This window comes from Polypterus senegalus, chromosome 8 (assembly GCF_016835505.1).
Source record: "Polypterus senegalus isolate Bchr_013 chromosome 8, ASM1683550v1, whole genome shotgun sequence".
NCBI classification, from domain to species: Eukaryota; Metazoa; Chordata; class Cladistia; order Polypteriformes; family Polypteridae; genus Polypterus; species Polypterus senegalus.
Window position 1 is genome coordinate 125,743,309 of NC_053161.1, and position 22,457 is coordinate 125,765,765.

The following is a 22,457-nucleotide window of genomic DNA, read 5'->3' on the forward strand; positions in this document are numbered from 1 at the left end:
TGTAGTTTAAAAGTTTATGCCACTACACTATCCTGACTGCATGTTTTAACATTGTGGATTTTTCCGATGGGGAAAAAAAACAAAACAAAATAGTCACCCATAGTCATTGAAGCTGAGCACAATTTGAGAGTCACATAGGGAGATTTGTAAATTACCTACAATATAAAATGGGCCGGGCTGTTCTTTTTTAGATTGCTTAGGTGTTTTAATGTGTGTGACAAGATGCTGAGGATGTTCCATTAGTTTATAGTGTGCATAACCACACTTACAGTCACACAGCGCCATCCTGAAGACTCCCAGCTGGACACATTTCATGCCCAAAGTGCCCGAGAGAGACAGGGATATGTGAATTCTAAAATCACTTAAAAAGTATAGTGTGGAATAAAATGTTTAAATGTCGTCATTCACCGTAAAAAAGTCCTACTACTGTGATGTAAATTTATTATCAGATGCCTCAATATTATAAATGAGTGTTTGTGTTTTTAAGAACTATAATACAGAAACACACACTTTAAAGATAATTTTTTAAAGGTTCAGATTTGTTTTTCTCATATACAAATACAGCTTTCTCAGGTCTGTTTGCCAAAGGCTCAGTTTTATTCCTTATCTTTGAGCAGGAATTTTCTATAATGCCATGTTTGATACACGTGGAACATCTTGTTTAACGTGAAATACTTTCTGCAGGGCAAGCCTGTGGGTACTCCAGATGCCGGAGCGTATTTCCGCCTGTTGTCTGAGCATGGAGTGGCGGCCATGTTTGTTGCACCAACTGCTCTCAGAGCCATCTGCCAGCATGACCCCCAGGCATCTCTTGGGATGAAGTACCCACTAACAAGGTAAAGATGGAATAGATTGCTGTTATTTAATAATTAAAGATATGAGCTCAGGATTGTGGTTTAATAATTAATGATCTTTAAAAGTAGTTAAATGCTAAATAATAGGCATATCTGTAGTAAGTAAGCTTGATTCACTTATATTCAGGTAAGTTGCGTTTCTGGTTCTGTCCACAATATTGGACAAGCTAGATGGTGTCTTTTGCATCATTTGGGAATTATACTGAGTTTATACAGAAATTATATAAAAATATGGTGTCAAATCAAATGCAATACTCATCCAAATTTTATATCCAAATATCTGATGCTTATGCAGTTAATTTAATTAAGAATTGTGATGATCTGAACTAAACTATCCTTTTACAGTTGTTCTAGAAGAGATGTCTCAGTGAATACCTCCAGCATAGCTTATGTATTTGGTTTGCATCCTGCCACTGGCTGGTTATGTCAGCAGCAGGGGTTAATAATTTATAAAGATCTATGTCTGCAACATCCTTGGGTTGATATTTAGCATGAAAGATCCCACCATTGATCCATTTTCCTAATCATTTACTCCAATATAAGTTGGTGAGAAGCTATATTGGCATCAACTGGTACCAAACAGGAACCCACTGGTACCAATCTACATCAGGCCAAACTGACAAAGCTAATTTAGTGTCACCAGTTAATCTGGATACGTTTGCTAGGTGGGAGGAAGACCAGAGTACTGGAAGAAAATCCTTAGCAGACATGGAAAGAATAGGCAAACTGTACATAGATGGTGAAAAGTCCGGAAATGCAGTCAAGTATTTTGGTGTCACCTGAGCCCATTTGAATGCATAGTGTTTAAACTGGCTCTCTAGGGAGAGGTGAAAATTTCTCAACTCAGTTATGTTTAGTTGTTTTTTTTTCCTTGTTTTTGGACTTTCACTCATTTATTTAGGCTTCGACTTTATCTTATTTTACTGTGCATGTTTTCCCAGTCTGTCACCTCAGACTTTGCCTGAAAATTCATAGCAGTAATTTATGTTTTCCATTTTGTTATTTCTGCTGTTTTATTCCTGCAGTATTATTTTCTGAAAGTCTGGTTGTTGATGCACTACTAGGAAGTGAACAAAACCCATTTTAGGTTGGAAACTTGCAGCACCCTTATGACACATAGCCATGTGACATTTCTATTCATCTGATGAAATGGGGAATTGTTAAGATTTGTTAATTGCATTTTAGATGCAGAATAATTACAGGGATGGACTTGATACTCACTTATTGACCCTTACTGACGGACTATGAGATGATTTGTTTTGTGAGTTTCTTTTATTTAAAGTGTATAACACAACAGCAAAATTGTTCAAATAAATACAGTATGTACTGTAGCATATAGTGTATAAAGTTGTTTAGATAGTACAGTGCCTACTATGAACACCATGTTGGAGGACAGCATAATTCAATAGCTATTCATACACAGAATGGACAAAAAATGGGACTACAGTAATCCCTCTCTATATCACGCTTCGACTTTTGCGGCTTCACTCTATCGCGGATTTTATATGTAGGCATATCTAAATATATAACGCAGATTTTTTGCTGCTTCGCTGGTTCTGCGGACAATGGGTCTTTTTACTTCCTGTACATGCTTCCTCAGTTGGTTTGCCCAGTTGATTTCATACAAGAGATGCTATTGGCAGATGGCTGAGAAGCTAACCAATCAGAACATGCAGTTAAGTTCCTGTGTGCTGAATGGCTCAGCGACGGAGTGCCGAATTCGATTCTGCGGCGTTAACCAGGAAGTCTCGTCTCGCTCATTTAGCATCAACGTATTTTGCTGTGTAAAGAGTTAACTTTTTGTGCTCTTTTGTGTTTATCATTGTGCGTAGTCAAGCCCTTCATTATGGCTCCAAAACGATCTGCTCCTGCTACTGCTTCAGGGGCCGTTCCCAAGCGCCAACGTAAGATGTTAACGATTGCTGAAAAGGTAAACGTTCTGGATATGTTGAAGGAAGGGAAAAGCTACATCGCTGTAGGATCCCATTATGGCATCAATGAGGTTACGATTCTTTTTATTTAAAAAGTAGGAAAGGAATATAAGATCTACAGCCGCAGTGTCCTTTTAACCAGGGCGCAAAATGAGTTGTAAGTGGACGTAATAAGGCAGTAGTCTGGATGGAATCTGCTTTAGGGATTTGGATTGAAGAAGAACAACGGCGGTGCTACACAGTCGCCTGAAGAGGCTCCTTTAGAAGAGCTGTAATGCTCTCCTTTGTTGTGCAGTGAAACTAAACTCATCGTTATCGAAAAGTCATTGTGTCATTGTTGGTGAGTAACCATAATTAATTTTCTACTTACAGTGTACACATTTACTGTACAGTAATCCCTCGCTATATCGCGCTTTGACTTTCGCGGTTTCGCTCTATCGCGGATTTTATATGAAAGCATAACTAAATATATAACGCAGATTTTTCACTGCTTCGCGGGTTCTGTGGACAATGTGTCTTTTTACTTCCTGTACATGCTTCCTCAGTTGGTTTGCCCAGTTGATTTCATACAAGGGACGCTATTGGCGGATGACTGAGAAGCTAACCAATCAGAGCACGCAGTTAAGTTCCTGCTTGCTGAATGCAGTGTTAACCAGGAAGTCCCGTCTCGCTCATTCAGCATCAACATGTTTCGCTGTGTAAAGAGTTGTGCTCTTTTGTGTTTATCTTTGTGCATAGTCAAGCCCTTCATTATGGCTCCAAAACGATCTGCTACTGCTTCAGGGGCCGTGCCCAAGCACAAAAGGAAGATGTTAACGATTGCCGAAAAGGTAAACGTTTTGGATTTGTTGAAGGCTACGATTCTTTTTATTTAAAAAGTAGGAAAGGAATATAAGATCTACAGCCGCAGTGTCCTTTTAACCAGGGTGCAAAACAAGTTGTAAGTGGATGTAATAAGGCAGTAGTCTGGATGGAATCTGCTTTAGGGATTTGGATTGAAGACTGCCAGAAGAAGAACAACGGCAGTGCTTCACAATCGCCTGAAGTTGCTCCTTTAAGGGCTGTAACGCTCTCCTTTGTTGTGCAGTAAAATAAAACTCATTGTTATCTGACAAGTCATGGTGTCATTGTTGGTGAGTAACCATAATTAATTTTCTACTTACAGTACTTAGTACATGTACGTACGTTTAGTGTCACTGTACACACACATTTACTGTATACTATTTTTGTTGCATTGTACGTATTTATTGCTGGTGGCATGTCTATCGTAATGGCTGTAACATGTGATATCGGAGACACTCAATATCTTTAAAATAATATTTAGGTTTTACTGTATATAAACAGTGTGTTTATATACTGTAATGGATGGCCGGCCATTTATCCTGGCCAATACCCCCAAGCCGCCAGGTGGAGCCCTCCTTGCAGCGTGGAGGTCCCCAGAAGACCAGCAGGGCATCATGGACATTGGAGTTTTTATGCAAAGCCCTGCTGGATGCCGTGGGGCCACAGGAGGGAGCTGCAGGGAGGACCGAGGGCTTCTTCGTGCCCTGTGACCCGGAGGTTCGTCACAGGAAGAGCGACGGACTTCCGGGTTGAAGAAAGGGACTATTTACCCTGACCCGGAAGGGAAAAGGACTTGTGGACTATTGGGCAGAAACACTTCCGGGTCAGGAGGTATAAAAGGACTGTGGGAACTCCCAGACAACGAGCTGAGCTGGGTGGAAGGGTGGCAACGCGTCTGGGAGCTGGAGGATTGGTTATTTGTGTATTATTGTGAGTTATATGAGTATTGTGGAGGAGAGTGTGCTTTGTACACTGTGGAAGAAAAATAAAGTCGATTTGAGGACTTTTACCTGGTGTCTGGAGTCGTGGACAGGGGTTCAAGGGAGCGAGAGCGCCCCCTATCGTTCACAATACATAATTTCAATGAATCTTACCTAATATCTAAGAGGAGGGATTACTGTATACAGTTTTTCATGCATTGTACGTATTTATTGCTGGTGGCCTGTCTATCGTAATGGCTGTAACATATGTGATATCGGAGACACTTGATATCTTTAAAATAAGATTTAGGTTTTACTGTATATAAACAGTGTGTTTACATACATAATTTCAATGAATCTTACCTAATATCTAAGAGAATACAAAGGGTTTATGTTGTATAACTGTGCGGGGAATATTTATAAACAGTGTGGGAGAGTTTATAAGGGCTTAAAATATATAAAAATAACCATACAAACATACGGTTTCTACTTTGCGGATTTTCACCTATCGCGGGGGGTTCTGGAATGCAACCCCTGCGATTGAGGAGGGATTACTGTATTTACATTCTTTAAAATGACTCCCACAATACATACACAAGCATTTTCACAGTTGTCCTGGAGGGATTACCTTTGCAAGTCATCAGTTTATTATTAAGCCTGACTGAGCCAGCAGAGGATCTTAGAAGAAGGAACTTATCCCAGGAGTATTAGGCACAAATCAAGGACCAACTAACCCCACTCATATTGTACCAATTTAAGAATAGGAAATATGGCCCCCAAACCCATACCCCTCAAACCCCCCACCACACATGCACACACACTCACACAAGGGGAGAATGTGCAATCTACATCTAGATTGACCAGGATTTGAACCCAGGACTGCTGAGTTGTAAGCAAAGCTAACCCAAACCCTGCACCACTATGTTGCCCCAGAACAATGGTTTAATTTTATATTCTTAAATGTTTTAAATCCTTGCATAATGTAGGTTTCACCGGCACTACAAACTGTAGCAATACTTTTGACAACTGCAGTGGCAGATAGCCGTTCCCTTAGCAGTCATTTTTCCGTTTTTTTATTTGCTGTATTGCCATATGTCATAAAGATAAAGAAATTTCATATTTGCATTTGCATTAAGTAAAGAAAAAAACTAATAATACATAGAAGATCTACTGCAGCACATTCTTTTTTTTTTTTTTTTAAAAGACAGTAATTAGAAAGGTGTATTATTCAGCGGTCTTTCACTATTGATCTTAATAATATTGTCAGGCAAGGTTTGTGTTTATTTACTAGATAGCATTGTTTAATTTGAGGTGCAGCAGGAAAATAAACTTTATTGATGTTATTATTTTATGAATTCAGATTGTCAAACATACATTGCCCATTAATTCTAAAACGCTAGTTGGCTGTACAATTATTACTACACACAGTGGATGCCATTTTTGTTTGTGTCACTTTCGGAACTCATACCCTGTGGACTCTGTGCCCAATGCTGTCACAGGTGTTATGATCTTAATAAGGTTGCCTACAGGCAGTACTGTAGTTAAGTGATCAGGAGATAAAAACACTGGTGGAAGAAGGCAGAAGTGAAGTCAGCAACAGGTTTGGCTCTGAATACTGGGAGAAGTCAAAATATTGTTATCTCTGTTAATTTAAGTCAGCAAAAGCAGCTGAAATTTGTGTGAATTCTTTAAGTATTTGTTTCAGTTTTGGAAGAATTGTCTGCAGGAAAAGGTGTGATTAAATGTCTAGGGATCAGATTTCTAGAACTTGCATGGGCACAAAAGGAGGCTTGAAATGCGTATATGTAACTTTGAAATTTATAAAGGAAACTTGACAGGAGAACACACCTATATTTATGGCAATATGACCCATCCATATGCAACATTTTGAAAAACTGGGAAATGACGACACCCTTGGTCAAGTTGGGGAATTCAGGTAAACCAGCCAAGTTATGACTCAAGTGTATAATAATTATTATCACCAAGGTGTTGTTTTAATGTGTGTTTATGTGACAAACATATTAAAGCTCAAAAGTGATGACTATGATATTCTAGTCTGTGATATTAGATAATGCATTTGCGCTGTGTATTATGGCACACTCCTAAAATGAAATAAAATCTCTTGTTTTGAGAAGAGCCAGCTTTTCCCTGCTCCTTTCTCAGTTATCAGACTGCTGGCAAAAGCTTGGGGACTGTTTTTAAACAAGTTAGAATTACAACATACTTTAAAGCTGTTATTCTGAGTAGGTGATTTTGGAATTTGGAAGAAAACAGACTCATTTTTCTGGCCTTTTGGCATCCCTTTTATTTTGGAGCAGTAGGGTAACAGAATGTCACACTCTCAGTATATGACATATATAATGACCACCGAGTGCCTTATGGATAAAGAAGAGTCAAGATGATGTGCAAAATCAGCCATACCAGCTGTAGTTGTTTACAAGACTTAAGCTTGGTCTTTGGACTGTCAGTTTCTAAGATTGGTCTTTGGACTGTCATTTCCTTTCTTCGATGCTGCTTTTGGCAATCTCTCATGCAGAGTTCTTTTGCATATTTTAAATTTAGTCAGGCGAACTGTTGTGTTCAAGTCTTGTGCTTTTTTCTCAATTGGGAATTTCACATGCACACCCTTCAAAGGAGCAAGTCCAATTCAGACAATTTGGAGAAACTGTGCAACCTGAATTTTCTGACAACTCTGATATTGTTTTAGAATCAATGAGATGTACTTTATTGTGTTTATGCTCTTTATGTTCACATTAAAAAAAAATTGTTATCTTTAATTTTTGTGCACACGCAGTGCCACACCAGTGGCATTCTCCCATTTCTCCCACAAATTCGAAAGACATAGCAGCACTTGAAGCTGTGCAGAGGAGAGCAACCATTAGCATCCCATGACTTAAGGACATGCCCTACACCGACAAACTCAGTGAGTTAAACCTCTTTAGTCTTGAGCAGAGGAGACTCTGTGCAGATCTAATCCAGGTCTTCAAAATTGTCATAGGCATTAATAAAGTAGATCTAGATTAATTCTTTGGACTATATGGAGAGTCATGTATGTGAGGATGCCAGTAAAAATTAAGGGCAAGTGCATTGATGCCTGAAGCCAAGAAGCACTTCTTTATACAAAGAGTTGTGGGAATCTAGAAAAAAAAACTACTTGGACATCAATAATCTGTGTGTTAAAACATGCATATACGGTCAAGTTTTGTAATACATGGGGATTATGTTCCTGAAAAACCTGGCAGATGTGGAAATTGTAGCTACTGAAGCATTGATTCTATGGGAAAATGGGGATAGGCCATGATGAGATGCCACCTCATAGAGAAAGGCTGGTGGGGGGAGACAAGGTTAGGCAGACGCAACAACCCTCACTTATTGCGCCTTGAAATTTGTAAGTAATCCTTCTCCAGGTTCATCTCTGGCAATCGTGTTACAACTTTTACTTCCTCTTTAGTCAAGTTCAACTGTCTGCCAGGTGCTTCTCCAAACTCCATGATAGACTGCGGCAGGGTCAGTCCAACGCACTCAATAAACCGTCCAGTTGGTAGTATTGACATGCAATGTGGACAAAGGACTGGCACTCCTTTCAACAGCTTACCCATGCCTCTCAGTGCTGGGAAGATACACATCAATCCGTTAAGTGTAGCGCCCGGCCATGAAACTCTGGTAGTATCACAGACCTTTTATTGCTCAATTTCATGTTTAGCTGCTGTGTGATAGGCCTCTCAGAATTTCTTTTTGCTGAACATGGCCGGAAATAGGTGCAAGTAAACTGTGTGTGTTGAATAATGGGTTATACTTTTGAAATGGTTAAAAAGTGAATACACAGGAATAAGAATCTGCAGATAGCAAGGTTTTATTGTGTTGTTTAATCAGGTTCTGGGATGTTAAAACAGTGTGTGTATTACTGATTTTATATCATCAAATGAGTGCAAAATATAATGGATTTGTTATCTGACAGATTTTCATAGGCCACTACATCCCAAGTTGCATAAGCAGCATGCCTTTGAAACACTAGCTAATGTACTGCTAAATATTGTCTCTGTCACTTGATGTTGTTTTAAATGTCTGGTATTGATATATAGTAATACATGGAGATTTTCATTTTTGTACTTATTACTTCAGTTTTTCTTAACTTTGCTTTGAAAAGTTGTGTATTTCAGTTTCTTAATAAGTACGCTTGTGACATCATCAGTGACAAGTGTCACCTCACCTACAGATCAAGTTGGCCTTGGGGTGACATAAGGTTTTAAATTATCTCTCTTCAAAATGGGTACAATGAGAACTGACTGATTGTTCTGTCACTATATCAACTTGGATCATGATTCTGAAGGAAATTAAATTTGTGTTTATTTTTTGTGTTTTTGCCCCCATTAAACTTAAGTAGTAACTATGATCAAATGCAGTATTTAATATACAGAACAGCCATTTGTGTTTGCTGTGTATATTTGCTGTCCAGCTTTCTCAGTGCAGTGCATGTATTTCATTTTAATTGGAGTGTATTCTTCTGTTAATGTGCTTTAATAAACTTGTAGGTTGTGCACATGGAGAGCTTCTTCAAGCAAAGAGACTTTCTAATGCAGCACAAGCAGACCAAATGTTTAACTTACAAATGTGTCAGTCACCAAAGTAGGTGCCAGCTAACCATGCTGCTTTTTATTGGAGGCGTCCTCGCTCAGCTGCTAACCCCTGTGGGAATATGGCAGTTACCAACATTAGGTGTGTTTATTGCTATACCTTGAATATATTAACATGGAAATTCCTATGTATGCTATTTTGTTTGCCCACTCTGTAGCTGCTGTTAACTATATTGGTTATATGAGTGTTAGGTATATCTGCTTTATAGTGCCCCATGTGTACAGCCTTACGTGCACATGGGCAGGTGCCTCAAACTTACTAGCTCTGTACAAGAACACCAAATAGTTGTCTTCAGATCTGAGTTACACTTGTGCCAATCTCTAAAGCAGGTGTGAATACATTGATTACTCACCCTGGGTGTTCTTAACAATATACCATAACTTGACCCAATCAAAGAGCATAAAAACAATATTATTATAAAGCAAATTTTTAAAAAATCACAGTAAAACTGATAGTAGCAAAAGTAGAAAATATATGTCAAAAGTTAGGAAATGTCTTCAAAAAAGAGTCTTATTAAAGAAATAGAGGTGATGGAAGATGAGTCTTTTCAAGTCTAGATGCAGAGCTGCTTCGGATTTTCTTCAGTCTGCAGTGGTCTTGCCAATTTCTTTTGTTTCTTCTTTCTTTTGTTGTTCCCTTCACTGCTCTTCTCCTGCTGTATGTTCAGCATGCTTCCCAAAACCCAAAGTTAAAGGCATCACCTCACATCAAATTAACAAGTATTACAAGAATAATCGATAAGTGTTTGTCTTTCTCAGGCTGATTGTTCTTTCTGATCCTAATTTCCCCAGGCCTAATAAGTTACAAAAGTAATTGTAACATTCTGTTTTTTAGGTTTCTAAAAGAATCATCTTAAAGATACAATGTTCAAGTCAGTAAAATACAGAATTTAAAATCAGTCTATAGCAGTCATTTAATAAAATACACAAGATTGTTTAAAATGTGATTAAAGAGTACAGAGATGAAAAGTTTAAGGAGACTCTTGAATTAAATTCAGAAGACCCAGAGGTTTTCTAAATGCTGGCTGTTTATTCAGATGTCTTTATTTCTGGCAGGTTAATCGGTATTAGCTCACACTGTTCTCATTCTGACTTGCTTGCAGTTCATGTTCCTATTTTATATATTATTTAATTTAAAGTTCAGTTTTGTGAGTTTGAACAGTATTATTCTTCATATGTCCATACACAGAGAGATGTAGAATTTTTACTTTGTAGTATTACAATCTTGCCTTGCCATTGCTACATCAGAATATGTAGATGTACTGTAAATATGCAAAAGCCCTCTCATCTATATGCATTGAAGCCCACTAGGAATTTCAGAGTATTAACACTGATGAGATATGTTTCACAAATTTAGCTGTCGTTTCTCAAGCGTGTGGATTGTTTTTTAATCTGGTAATTTGGAGTGTAAGCATCAGGCTCAGGATTTGAAAGCACTATAACAGTTTATCCAGGCTAGCATTAAACAATGTTGTCATTTTACCATTTGAATGACAAACCTAAGCAGTGTTTTAATGTGATCATATTAAGTAATCCTAGCTTCTGTTCAGACATCTGTGTCTGTCCACAGTGCCACATAGTGTAATATTGTTGGTGAGTACTGTATGCATATACTTGTCCATTGTCCATCTCTTAATGGGTCTAGAATCATTTAATTTTTTTCAATTTGTTTTGTTTGGAACCAGCCAGCCATTTTTAAGAGCTGCATTTTAAACAATCAGTGCCTTTCTTGCCTTATCTTTTACTATAAGTGTGCTGAGTGAAATTATCTAAAGTGATCAGTGTCTCTGCATAATAATAGTGCATTTGTGTTAAGTGTGACTGGTGGCATGAGGATAACCTTTGGCCGGTATTTTGTTTAGGTAGTACTTAAGTATCATTAGGGACAGCTGATTTTCATGTGGTTAGTAGTACTTTCTGGCAACTGCAGGCACCTGGGTCACAGTGGGGAGTTTGAATGTCCCTAATGTTCCTTTGTGTCCACATAGGTTTTTTTCATGTCATTCTCCTGTCTCCTTCAACATTCTAAAGACATGCATCTTGCACTCAGTATAAAATTTAAATTATGTTAATTCTTTAACACAGCGTAGTGGGTAGCCTCCCTTGCACCCTTATGCCCTGCTACAGGCTTAGTCCCCATGTCCTAGTGATCCCGTAATGCAGTGGTTTTCATAGTCTGCAAGCATGAGTTATGAGATTCAATTTGTCTGATACATTACTGTGTTATGTATGTACATAAGTAGTAATTTAAAACACCCAGACTTCTTCCCATCTTCTGCACTCCTAAGTGAACTTCTCCACGTGGACTGAAGACAGGTCTGTTAACCTATGAATATGGGGGAGAGGCAGAATTTCAGTTCAAAAGCACATTTTCCTGTTTATGATGTATGCTGATTTTTCCGGAAGTAACCATTATTAATATTTTAGAAAAAAATGCATTTGTTTCGCTTGTTTTGAGCATATGAACCATTATACGACACAAATAACATGAGAAATTTCTTCTTTAATCCATCTGTGTTTTTCACATCGTTTGCCATTGTACAGCACTGGTCACTGTTTTGTTCTTTTGTATCATAAAATGTTTTCTGTTGTTCTGCATGAAAATGAGAATTTTTTTTATCCGGTCACCATTACAAACTACATAGGCTAAGTAAAAATTATTATTTTTGGATGGATTATTCTGGAGAGCGCCCAGATTTAATCCTGAGACCTCTTGATTATGAGTCAGCAGCTCTTACTGCTGTGCCACTCAAGTGGTCGTATTAGTGTTGTACCCTAACTTGATTTCTTTTTCTTCGGTTATATTCTTAAATAAAAGCACGCTTGTTTTGTTATAAGGGTACATTTTGTGAAAGCATTTAATATTTGGACTTCAGTCTTCACAAATTATACATGTCAAAATTTTTTCATTAGTACTATAACATAAATCTAAAGTCTCGTTTATACCCCACGTCGGATCCAAAGCCTCGTTTATACCCCGCATCTTCTCATTAAACTTGTATCTCGCGAATATCGTATTCATCGTAGGCATGACATACGCCAGCGGCAGCATGTCTATAAACTTAATTTAAACTTACGATTTACACCGTGCTTTGTTTCCGCAGTAGCTGCACTTATGAATATGTTTGTATGCCTCACTCGCTTCATATTCTTTTGCTGCCTTCTCAATTGTGTAATGCGTTTTTTGTTCAGCGCTCTTTGGAGCTCTTCCTTGTTCTTGCGTACTGCGTTCACAGTCATTTCACGTGAGCCGCTCGGAGTATGTACATCGAAGGTTCTCAGCTGTGCTTGTGCTATGTCGTGCGATGTCCACAGCTTTATTTAATGTCAGCTAAGACCCGGCACTTAAACGTTTCTCTCGCAGTTTCGCTGAGTTTGTGCCAAACACCATCCTGACCATCTCATCTTCGTTTGCATAAGCACAGTCCTTCACCTGCGAATATTTAGCGGCAGAGTGTTTCTATTGGATTGCTGCTGACAGACGGCCTTATATGGGCAGGCACTCAATTACGTGGGAGGCGTGACGATGAGGGACGCAACTCCGCCTCACGGCGACCGAGCTGCAGGCTATGGCCGTATCTATGTACATAAGTAGGTTCCAGTTATGACCGTTACACGTAGAATTTCAAAATAAAACCTGCCTAACTTGTGTAAGTAAGCTGTAAGGAATGAGCCTGCCAAATTTCAGCCTTCTACCTACACGGGAAGTTGGAGAATTAGTGATGAGTCAGTCAGTCAGTGAGTGAGTGAGTAAGTCAGTCAGTCAGTCAGTGAGGGCTTTGCCTTTTATTAGTATAGATACAGTCATTCTTAATTTTTCAAATAAATAATTTCATCCATTCCATGGATGTGGAAACCTTTTTCATCCATGGACCCTACAGTGCTTGTGGAGCAAGTTACTCAAAGATGGCTGCAGGACTTAATACTACAGGAGATTGCACCAAAAGCTTGTAATTTATATTAATAAATGTTTTAAAGATTACTAAAACCATTCAAATTTGATTTAAACTTGCTATAAATCAAAGCCCTGTATTGCCATAAGAGCCTAAAAGCATAATTGCTTAATTATATTATGGACTTGAATACATTTCTACTGATAAGAAACAGCAGATATGATTGATATGGTCATAGAGAACATGTCGTTTCTGAATGTCATAAAAGAATAAAATTTCTTTTTTGTCTATAGAAAGTACATATGGCATGAATGAGCTCACAGTTCACCACATTGACTGTATAAGGAAAGATAAACAGATTAGTTTTGTTACTGGTGCATCTAAAGTTGTAAGAACATTATCTCCAGTGCTTGACAGGGTCTAATGGAATCTGAAAGAGACCTCAACATTTATAATGTATAAATAGCTTTGGAGGCTGAGTAAAATCCCTTCAGAGGTACTTATTTAGTAACAAGATCAAACTGGATTTGCTGAAGCTAGACAACAACTGTGAAAGCATTGATTATTAATTTATCTCATATGTACAATAAGCCTTCAGGGTTTGAACTCAATATTTGTGCCTAGATCAAGCTATTGTACTCTAGCCCAGAAGCCTCTGTTTGTGTAAACAATATAAATTCAGATGTGAAACCTGAGAAGGCTGTCTTTCATGACCAATACTCTTTGCAGTTTCTATTGAACCATTGGCTATTTATCTTTCACAAGAGGGAATGATAAGAGAACAAAGCTAAGAAATAATATCTCTTAATGCTTATGACATGGCTATTTTCATTACAGATTCAGACTCTTCTTCATTGAATTTATTAAATGTGGAATGAATTTCATAATATCTGTGGTTTCAAAATTAATTTGACGATGAGTATAAGTTTTGTAAAAAAAGTAGTGATGCTCTAAAATGACTCTGTTAGTCTAAGTAATGATAAAAAATAAATCCATTTCATCTTACTTTTTGAAATGATGTATTAGAATCAATATTTTACATCAATAAAAACAAAAAAAGAATAAACTGTACAAAGTTAGATAAGAGGAAATTTTCAGCAATATATGATTCTTTTAATTTATACCACATAATGAAACACACATTTTTCAATCTCAGATCTGTTTAATCCAATTCAAGGTCATAGGGATAATAAAATATTGAGCTGTGATATTTTACTGCTACATTGACCTTTTTATGTAAGTCTTACGTTTGAAACTTCAGATTTTATGTAGTATGGCATTCTCCTGCTCAGACAGTTGTATGAAACAAAGAAACCATTAAAAAAGAATATTTATTCCTTACTTGCTATATACTGTATATATTTATAGTAATTCATGAAACATACCAGCTGAAATGTTTGAATTAGAGAAGTAATATCCTTATAAAAATCTCTTTCATGCCTTATTTGTCAACCAGTTCATAGTTGTTATTTTAACTTGTTGAACCTCGGCAAATTAAAAGAAGAGGTGAACTATGTGATTGTCATATCAGAGACACTGAGGTTTTTCATGCAATGTATTTGCTTGTTTCATTACAGTCTGAAACAGCAGTCATGAACTGCAGCATTTGCTTCCCATAGTTGCCCATGGCCATTAGGGTAGATGCCAGTTTTCCAAATGACATTGAAATTACTGGACCAGAGAGTACGGTAAAAGCCTTAAAAGCCAAGATACCAACCATGTGATCCTCTTAAGCTTAAGTTAAATTATTAACTTAGCCAGCATTCTGCTCTAAAGAACCCTGAATGTACCCTGCTTGTTATGGACATGTCAGGTCAGGTTGGGGAGCATGCACTGGTACAGCACATTGCCGGACACACCACATGACAACACAGCTTGGGATCCCGGTTGGCAATCCCCCAGGCAGACAAGCGATCCAGTCCCACCCTATGGAAATGACTATCTATCTGCCACAGCCAGGTGTTACATGGGCGATCTCTTGGCCTGGTCCAACCATTCGGCTCCTCAGCAATGAGGATCCTGTGAGCTGGATCACCCCTGGGGAATTGCACCACATGGTCGTAGTCCTGTAATTGATGCTATCCTCACAATGCAGGTAAAGTGCCTCATTCAGGACTCCATGAGAAACCACTCGATCGACATAAAGTCAAACCTGCTATACCCAAGGATTCTCCAAAGACACACAGTATCGAATGAGTCCAGTCTTTGTCTCAGGCCACTGGATAACATCCATGTCTCACAGCCATATAGCAAAAACAGGGAGCACCAGGATTCTAAAGACTTTTTGCATAGATATCGGAACGCCATACGCTCCTTTTTAGCGACCACATGACCTCCCCATGCTTTCACAGTCTCTCTACTGATATCATAGGAAGAGTCCCCAGAGACATGAATGTTACTGCCGAGGTTAGTAAACCTCTCAACGAGGTCAACATTCCCACCGTAGACAGACACTCAGACTCCTCGCTCAATCTCTTGAGAGCCCTGATCAGAGCCACCATTGACTCAGTGAAGATCACAGCATCGTCAGCAAAGTCAAGATCAGTGAATCTTTCAATCTTCAATTGCTGAGTTCTTTGAATAGTGAGAAAAGTGCTATATAAATGCAAAGAATTATTATTATTATAGTACCAGTGTACAGGCCGGCCATGATATACAGCTTGTCATGAACCCGAATTTATAGACTAGTTTCCGGAGGTAGATAGATGGGTGAGTCAGTGATTCAGTATTTTAGGTACTGTAACATGCATATAATGTTTTCTGATCAGCTTGGAAAAACTGAGAGTTATACCTGTTGTTTGCAATTGGCAATGCTAACCTTACACAATTTACTACAGCCTTAAGCAAATAAGGTATTGAGCAAAAAAGGAAATTATATGCCTCCTATTGTTAAACCTGCTTGCCTTTGTTACCTTTCACATTTACCTCTTTTGATGTAAAATTTTAACATGATTAAAGATTTGAAAATGAGCACATCAATTATGAGTTTACTCCAGCATTGTACATTAGTAGCCTAAGTAAAAACATTTATAACTCTATTGTCTCTTTTGAGATTTGGAAATTTTTTCCTTAGGTTTTCCATTTCCATTGATTCACTTAGTAGAAGCTTTTATCCAAAGCTGCTCACAAAAGAGGTCAGCATACTCAAATAAACTTTAGACAGGGGGATTGTTTTGAACAAGTGTTATAGGCCAAGGTTACAAAATTGATCATCGCAAGTAAACTACTCAGAGAAAAGTGCATACTAGTTACCAGTTAAAAGAACATATCGAAGCAATTTGAATTAGACAGAAATTTACAGAAAAACAGAGTCTTTAGACACTTCTTAAACACATTAATTATGAGCATTTCAAATTTAGGTGGGCAGATCATTCCATGTATAGGACCTATACACGAAAATAATCTTGATTGAGATTTGATGCCACACAGAGTTGTCATCACCAGAAACCATTCATCAGCAGAGCTGAGTGGCCTAGAAGGAGCATAGGTCCTTACAAATGTCTCTCTCTCTCTCTCTCTCTGTCTATATATATATATATATATATATATATATATATATATATATATATAGCTGCTGACCCATGACTTCCCTGCAGGCAAACATCATGGATTTTAACTTAAGGAGAGCTGCTACAGAGAGCCAATGTAATGATCTGAAAGGAGGAGTGACTGTGCCCATATCATCTGGTTGAACACTAGATATACTGCCATATTCTGAATCATTTACAACAACTTGGTAACACATGCCTCCAGCAGAGAGTTGCAGCATTTCAGACTTAACAAGACAAAAGCCCGGACCTGGAGTCAGATACAGTCTGATCTCATGGATTTTGTGTGAAATGAGTATGCAAGACCCAGAGACTGTAAGGATATTGCCCTAAAGGACAGCTGGTCATCAGTGACCACTACAAGGTTGTGTACGGACTTGGTAGGTGTTAGTGATAATGAGCCAAGCTAAACAGAGGTGTGGTGTTGAATAGATGGACAAGCTGGCATAACAAAGTGGTATGTCTTTGCCAGGTTAAGCTAGAGATGGGGTTGCATTATCTGGGTTGCAATATCAGTAAGACATGCAGAGATACTAGGTAATACCGTGTATTTCTCCAGAATGAACAACAGGTACATCTGCATATTTATCTGCACAACACCAATGTGAGAAGTCATGAGAATGGATGATAGAGCCTAGTGAGGTGGTGTAAAGAAACAAGAGGAGAGGACCAACAATAATCATTGGGGTATCTCTGTGGTTGCCTGATGTACCTTCAACATCTGTTTTCACAAGGATACAGAGTAGGATCTGTCAAAGAGGTAGGACTCAAACCACATGAGGACAGTCATAGTGATGCCAAGGTGATATAAATAAAATGATATATCATGATATTTACAAACTTTTGGGCTGTAATGATATATATTATAAGTATTGACATCTTATAACATTTAAACAGTCATGTAAACTACAATTAAACAAATAACAGAACAAACTAAACAAATAATAAATACTGTTTTAGAATGAAACTTTTCTTTTAGTTCAAAAATCACTTAAAAAAGTCCACAGTGTTTCACCTGAAATGTAGTGTTTTCACATGACTTGGAATAAAAAGAATGCAGCCAACATCAAAGTGTGCCAAATGCAAAGCTGTCAGTATCTGAAGTATGTAGACAGCACCAGTTTGAAGCTGGGAAAGGAGAATACACATGGTGGATTTCTAGAGAAATCTAGAAAGATGAAGATAGATGACATGTTGGTAGCTATGACTAGATGTGTAGAGCTGTCTCAAGGACAAGCCATCTTTACGCCTGACTGATTAGTATCAAGCAGTCTATTCTGTTGAAGTAAGGAAGAGATTTGGTTCAAGGTAGCTTGTTTTAAGTGTTTTGGATAGAAACGTGAAGAGAAGGACTGGTCTGTAATTTCCTAATTGAGATGGGTCAAGTGTGAGGTTTTTGAGAGCAGGAATTATTAGAGCCTGTTTAAACACAGCAGGAAATGTGCCTATGCTGAGTGAAGTTTTGACGATGTGTGTGACTGCAGAAATAAGTGAGGGAGAGACAGTCTAGACAAGATGTGGTCAGGTGGACAGGTAGTGTGTTGCCCAGAGGGGAGTGGGCAGTCTAATGGTCTGGAATCCCTGCAGATTTTATTTTTTTCTCCAGCCGTCTGGAGTTTTTTTTTTGTTTTTTCTGTCCACCCTGGCCATTGGACCTTACTCTTATTCTATGTTAATTAATGTTGACTTATTTTATTTTCTTACGGTGTCTTTTATTTTTCTATTCTTCATTATGTAAAGCACTTTGAGCTACTTTTTGTATGAAAATGTGCTATATAAATAAATGTTGTTGTTGTTGACTAGGTGGTAGGCTGTGCTAGCTGTGGAGAGAGGGGTGCAAGTGGAGAGTGTTGTGCTGTGTTTAAGAGAGAACAGACTGGCTGCTGATGACAGCCACCTTTTCCTGAAAAAAGGTTACAAAGCCATCAACAGTCAAGAAGGGTTAGGGCTGGAGGCAGTGAAGAGTTGAGGAGAGATGTGAAAGCAAAGAACAAGCAGAAGAGAAAAAAGCTGTCAGTACTTACCCAGGTCAGTCTGGGCCATTGACTTCCTCCATCTCCTTTTATCTGTCCTAAGCTCTGTCTGTAGGTTATATCGAGCTTCAGAAAGCCTAGGGAAGGAGAGTTTTTCTCATGCAGCCCTTTAGAAGAGAGAACAGATGGAATCAAGGGAAGAGGGCAGCATTGGTATCAAGTGAAGAGAAGTGATGAGGAGTAAGGAGAGCACAGTAGACTAGGGAAAAGAGGAGAAGAGGTAATGGCAGATGCACACACTGTGTGGAATAGCAGTAGGAGAGAAGGGAAAATTCAGAGTGAATTGAATGAAACAATTGTGGGATGTGTGTATTGGAGTGACAGTTACGTTTGTGGTTGTGCAGTTCTGTAAGAGAATGAGGTCCAACAGTGTACCTGCTTTGTAAGTTGGTGTGGTATGGAGCTGTATTGGATTCAGAGAGGAAAGAAGAGAAAGGAAGTCTGTAGCCGAAGAACTGTCCAGGTGGATGTTCAGGTTCTCGAAGATTACAAGTGGACTACTGTCATCTGGAATAAAGGAGAGAAGCATGTCCAGCTCATCAAGGAAGTTATTTAGCAGGCCAAAAAGACAAAATAAAACAATAATCTTAATTCTAATACAGAAGGAGATAGTGCAGTACCCAGGATTGTGAGTCTCCATTTCTTAGAGATCAGTATAGTTATTCTTCCAGAGGAATGATAGGTAAGAGAGAAATGGACTCCGGAGGTAATAATTGTGGATGTTGCTGTATTTCTTGGTTAGATCAATGTTTCATTCACTACCACAGCTTTGAGTACACTTTGGGTGGTAAATGCTGAGTTAAAGTCTTCCTTGTGGACTGCAGACTGAAACAATTCGACAGGCCAAAGAAGAAGGGACTCTTTAATTGGGTGGTTTGACAAAGCATTTGAAGGCTATTAGCATTTCACCCTCTCTTGCTAGTCTGCCAGTTTTAATACTTTTGCCTAACTGCCTGTGTTTTTAATTTCTGGGTAGTTTTTAACTTGTGCCTTTAAATAGCAAACAATATAATAGAACTTTTTGCACACTTGCTTGTCTTGTTTCATGTCTCTCTTTTGCTAATGGTCATCTTCCTGGATATGCCCATCTGAATCTGTCATTTAGATTGAACAAATTACATTGTTGCACTAGCACAATGAGGTGCTTTCTTATGCTCCAACAATGAGACTTTGCTTTGAAATGCAGGAGCAGCTTTCAATGTGCTTTGCTGAGTAGACTGCCTTCTCCCAGCAACTATGTCAATACCAGTGTAACATAACATAAAGGCTTGATGCCATTGATTTCTGTTAATAACAGCCTCTTGAGAATGGGAAAGGTTTAAACTAGGTGGCTAACATGGCATTGAAGAGAGATGGGAATGGGTTTAAATATTAGCCGAATCAATGTTCTGATTGGTTACATTAATATTAGTGACACAGTCCCGTGATAAATTTGTAGAAGAGTTAAAAGCTTGTGTTCCTCGTAAAACAGTTGTTTGTACCTATATTCATTAAATGTAGATTCTAACTCCGCCATTTAGGAGATGGACATTTAGAGAATGTAATTCATCAGGAATCCTCTGATATTTCTACTATGAAACAATGTAAACATAGTATTCAATTTCATAAATTAGTAAGCTTTATCTGACTGAGGTTTGGATTTTTTGGATGAACTACTGGTACATTGACAGTCAATTAGACTGTCATTCTTTCTTATTGTATTCTTTTTGCTCAGCCTATTGGATTTGATTTTTGCTGTTTTCTTACATATCTTTCTTTGTTAATCTGTTGTTCTAGCCACTTCAGTTTGGATTTAATTACTCATCTTCTGAGCTCCTAGGAGGTTTTGATGTCATCGCAACAATTATCATATTTATGTTCATTAGAGAGCAGGGGTGTGCTTGTGCTTAGCAGGTGTGCTAGCATGTGTGTTTTCCATGTAGCATCACAAGTGGTTGGTTTTTTCCCCTTCAGGAAATGGGGAGTTCTTAGTGTTTCTGATATTTCTAGACCAACAAACACAGTTTATCGTTTCAAAATTTCTTGTTGTTGTCCCTCTTTTAACACTAGAATCCATAAAGCCTATAAAAGAAGTCGTAATGCCGGGCCACCTTAAATTCCTTTGCACCTCTTCATCAGCGTTTTTGTTTTGCAAATGTGTAAATCAGAACAAGCAGCAAGCAACCTGCTATCCCATTTCCCACCGACGGATCTGTAAGTGTAAAATCCTCAGAGCTCAAGTCTGTTTGACTAGGTGTGAGGTACCTTGAATTGTATAGGGTAAATAATATATTGTTATTTGGAATTCATACATTTCATGTGTGTTCCGTGTCTACAACGATCTGGGTAAATGTTGGATGACAGGAAATGCGAGGCCAGAAATGCTGAACGCATAACTAAAACAGAAACTTTTTCATGTTATAGTAATAATTGATAAAATGTTGATGTGAAGTGTATAATGTGTGATCACTGAAGCCCAAATATCAAAAAATAGTTTCACAAAAGGTATAACAAAACAAGTGCTCCTTTATTTCAGAATATAACCACAGAAAAAGAAATTATTCAATTTACATGTTGCTGTCAATATGTTAAAACAAAAGCCAAAATATCAGTTGCATGGCTGGTTTAGAGGTAAGAACAGCTGCTTTTAAATCATGAGGCTGTGTGTTCAATCCCTGGTCTTACCCACATTTTCCATTTTGAGTAGTAAGCTGCTATTTTTATTAATATTATATAATAAAAACATATATTTGATTTGAATTTGTAACACCGGTTGTAAAATTTTGCTACTTGTAAAATTTTTTATTTTTTGTTCAGTTTTTTTCTCTCAGTCACAATCACGTGCTACAACTAACTTGCCTCTTCCACTCTGTGTTGATGGTATTTATCTCCATTCTGTTCATAAGAACAGTGATGACCACAGTTGGCACTGTGGTTGATGCCTGGTCAGAACTATTTGTTGTACTGCCAATCAAAGTTACAGTAATCTCTATCAGAGTATAATGCTGGATTTGTGCTTTCACAACAAAGACACCTGTGCAGAATATGTGAAAAATGACAGATTTGCTGCAACCTTGGACATCTGGCAGCATTTTGTTGAAAACTGTGTTTTGAGTTACAACCCAGGGCAACATATTACTGTTGATAAGCACCTGTTTCCAACCAAGGTTCATTGTCCATTCTTGCAATACATCTAAATCAAGCCCGACAAATCTGGCCACTCCTTATTTAGTAAAAAATCCCAGTTGTACCATGGGAGAAAGACTTTCCGAGACTGTGGTCATAATGCTTATGGAACCATTTATGGACAAAGGCAGAAGTGTAACAACAGACAACTTCACGTCGTTTTTGCTGGCTCATGCACCATAACGCAGAGATTGACCAACATCTAAAAAACATGTTCAAATAACAACTCATGTTCAAATGACATAGCGTTTTCAAATAATGGTGTTTCCATGCATGGATGTTTGTGTGTGTGTGTATGAAAGAGACCAATTTGATAATCATTCATGTGGTTACTGGAATATAAAATAAACACTTTCGCAAAGGTAAAACTGAATTAACAACAAGATACTAAGAAGACATGATTTACCAGCATTTCTGTGTCTGCTTATATCCCTTCAGTGATATCTTTTACAAGTACCAAAATTTTACACCGGGTGTTACAGACTCAAATCAAATGTTTGTTTTTATTATGTAATAATAAAGTAGCAGGTCACTAGTCAAAACGGTACATGCAGGGAAGACCCAAGATTGAACCCACAACCTCTTAATTTAGAACCAGCAGTTCTTAGCTCTAAACCAGCTGTGCAATTGATATTT

General features: G+C 38.1%; 1 protein-coding gene across 2 annotated transcripts in view; it reads left to right on the plus strand.

The window, feature by feature from the left end:
• The window catches only part of acss3 (acyl-CoA synthetase short chain family member 3), a 215,911-nt gene that overhangs the window by 86,889 nt on the left and 106,565 nt on the right, over positions 1–22,457 (plus strand). For both annotated transcript variants that reach the window (XM_039761751.1, XM_039761752.1), the window contains one exon: positions 685–836. In XM_039761751.1, coding sequence (XP_039617685.1) covers positions 685–836 — 152 coding nt within the window. The remainder of the gene's footprint in view (positions 1–684; positions 837–22,457) is intronic.